Source organism: Stegastes partitus, unplaced genomic scaffold (assembly GCF_000690725.1).
Source record: "Stegastes partitus isolate 25-593 unplaced genomic scaffold, Stegastes_partitus-1.0.2 Scaffold1, whole genome shotgun sequence".
NCBI lineage: Eukaryota > Metazoa > Chordata > Actinopteri > Pomacentridae > Stegastes > Stegastes partitus.
In genome coordinates this window covers 1,610,294-1,612,482 of record NW_007577732.1, presented here as the reverse complement: position 1 = coordinate 1,612,482, position 2,189 = coordinate 1,610,294, and the positions used below count along the sequence as shown (strand labels likewise).

The 2,189-nt window shown below is 51.6% G+C and overlaps 1 protein-coding gene across 1 annotated transcript; it reads right to left on the bottom strand.

Moving 5' to 3' along the window:
- Positions 1-246: 246 nt before the first annotated feature.
- On the bottom strand, positions 247-2,189 carry irf2bp2a (interferon regulatory factor 2 binding protein 2a; the record flags this gene model as incomplete). Its single annotated transcript, XM_008306819.1, has 2 exons — positions 247-1,366; positions 1,676-2,189. Coding segments are annotated over 2 exons (1,233 nt in total), but the record flags the coding sequence as incomplete, so codon positions are not given.

Genomic DNA, 2,189 nt, shown 5'->3' with positions numbered 1-2,189 from the left:
GGGGAGTTTTGTTGTTGTTGTTTTTAAATCCAGCCACGCTTTTCCATGAATCACGACAGGCATGTGTGTAGAAGAAGCTGCCGTCCTGCAGCCTGAAACAGTAGCCTACTTGTGTTGTGCAGCGTAAATCAAGTCTCATGAGCCGTCACAACAAGCCTGCGTATCAGAGCCGAGAGCCCTATCTCATCATCTGTCCACAGCCCTGTGCAACTTATTCACTCAAATGAAGCAAGCTCAGACAATAAATTCATACAAGATCAGAAATTGTATTTGGCAATTTTTAAACAAGTGCATACAAGTACAGCTAAAAGCATTTTAGTTTTGCCAAGTGCTCGTAGAGTAGCATTAGTCACATTCTACGTTAAACAGGAACTGCCACCAGACCTAGAAGTACATCAAGAATTTTGTTAAACATCAACAAAGAGGAACGTAGTTCATTATAATGAGTACATACCTTTATCTTCAAAAATATAGAAACACAATGTATTCAAAAATCAAAAATTATACAACCATGTTTACGAAGTATACTCTTCCCTTGGGTCCAATATGTACAAGTCCGTTAGTTTGTTTGAATGGTATGTATGTGATATTTATATATTTATACTCATATTTTTGCTTCCCCTCCCCAAAGAAGTGTTCAAACAAAATCAAGGGTCTCTCTCCTTTTTTACTTTGACATCTCCTGCAAGGATGGTGGCAATTTCTCCTTGCATGAAAGCCCACGGTACGTTCGAGCCAACCAGGGGACATTTCTCTCCACTTGGACAGTACACTTCACCCGTGGCACCTTGCTGCTTTATGCTTTCCCTCGAGCAGGGGAAGCAGAACTTGTGCGAGGGCACAGACGGGCACTGAACAAAGTGTGTGTCCTCCAAACGCTCGTGGCACAGCGTGCAGCACAGGGGTATGCTGCCGGGTACCGAGGAGTCCGGAATGCTTTGGGGGTGCACTTGGTCCATGCCTGGCACATGGGGGGTACCTGCACCAGACGCCTCTCTCTGTGCCAGCCGCCTCTGATTCATGGAGGACGGTGACAGGGGGCTGCTGCTGTTCCTCCTGGTGGTGGAGTGGACCTGGTTGGCATCCTTGGGAGAGCTGTTCCCACCAGCGTTATCTGCCGCCATGATGAGCGCCGCCATGGGGGACTGGCCGTTCTGGGCTGCCTCAGGTGGGGTGGTGCGGGAGTGGGGGGATATTGTGGAAGGGGGAGAGGCAAAGCTTGGCGGGGGAACTGGAGGCATTTTCAGTCCGTCGGTAGGTGGTGGTAACCACTGCTGTGCGTCTCCATTGAGCTTGGCAGCTGTCCCCTCTCCCTCTGGTTCAGGTGACGCTTTTCTCTTCATGCTCCGGGGGTGTTTGCCTCTGTCTGGAGGTGGGAAAGGGTTAAACACAAGAGTTGAGTTGCACAGCTCACACTAGGAACAACAATTACACTGGAAGGAAGACGTACATTTTTGCTGTTCTGTGCTGCACCACAGGCTACAAAACAATAACAAACACAGCAAAGGAGCAAAAAAAAATGCATTCATGCAACTTTAAATGTGCAGACACTGTACATTATTCACCATTTGCTCGTGATTAACCCATTCCACAGCCAAAGTAGGTGGATGACTGTGACACAAAAATGAAAAATGCACAATATAAGCAGACTAGTGAGACAGTGCTGGGTGCCTACCTGACTTGGAAGCAGTGGCGCTGGCCTCGTAGCCCATAACCCTTTGTTGCATGGCCGCATGGTCCTTCTTGAACCTGTTGTCGAAAGTGTGCAGAGCCATCAGGTCCCTCACCGTCTTGCCTTTGCCCATCCACTCCGGATCTGCCCTGTTTTTGTGGCTCTCCGAGATCTCCGGCGTGAGGCTGTCCGGTCTGTGCTTCTCCTTCACCTCTCTGTCGTGCTCGGTGCTGGAGACCGAGGCGGGTCTCTTGCCCAGGTCGGCGGGACTGCCGGCCGCCAGCGCGGAGGGAAGCCCCATCTGGCCCGGTCTGCCGTTGACGGCGTGCACCGGGGGCATGTTCCCGTTAACCAAAGGCACTAGATTCGGGGGCACCGCGTTATTCCTGCGCGGGTTGGGGCTCTGGCGGTTCAGCTCTGGCGGCTCGTCGGGTTTAGGAAATCCATTCGGCACGGGAAGGCCGTTCGCCTGCCTGCCCGCCTGGTACTCCGGTCCCAGGCGGGGCGGCCGGTCGGA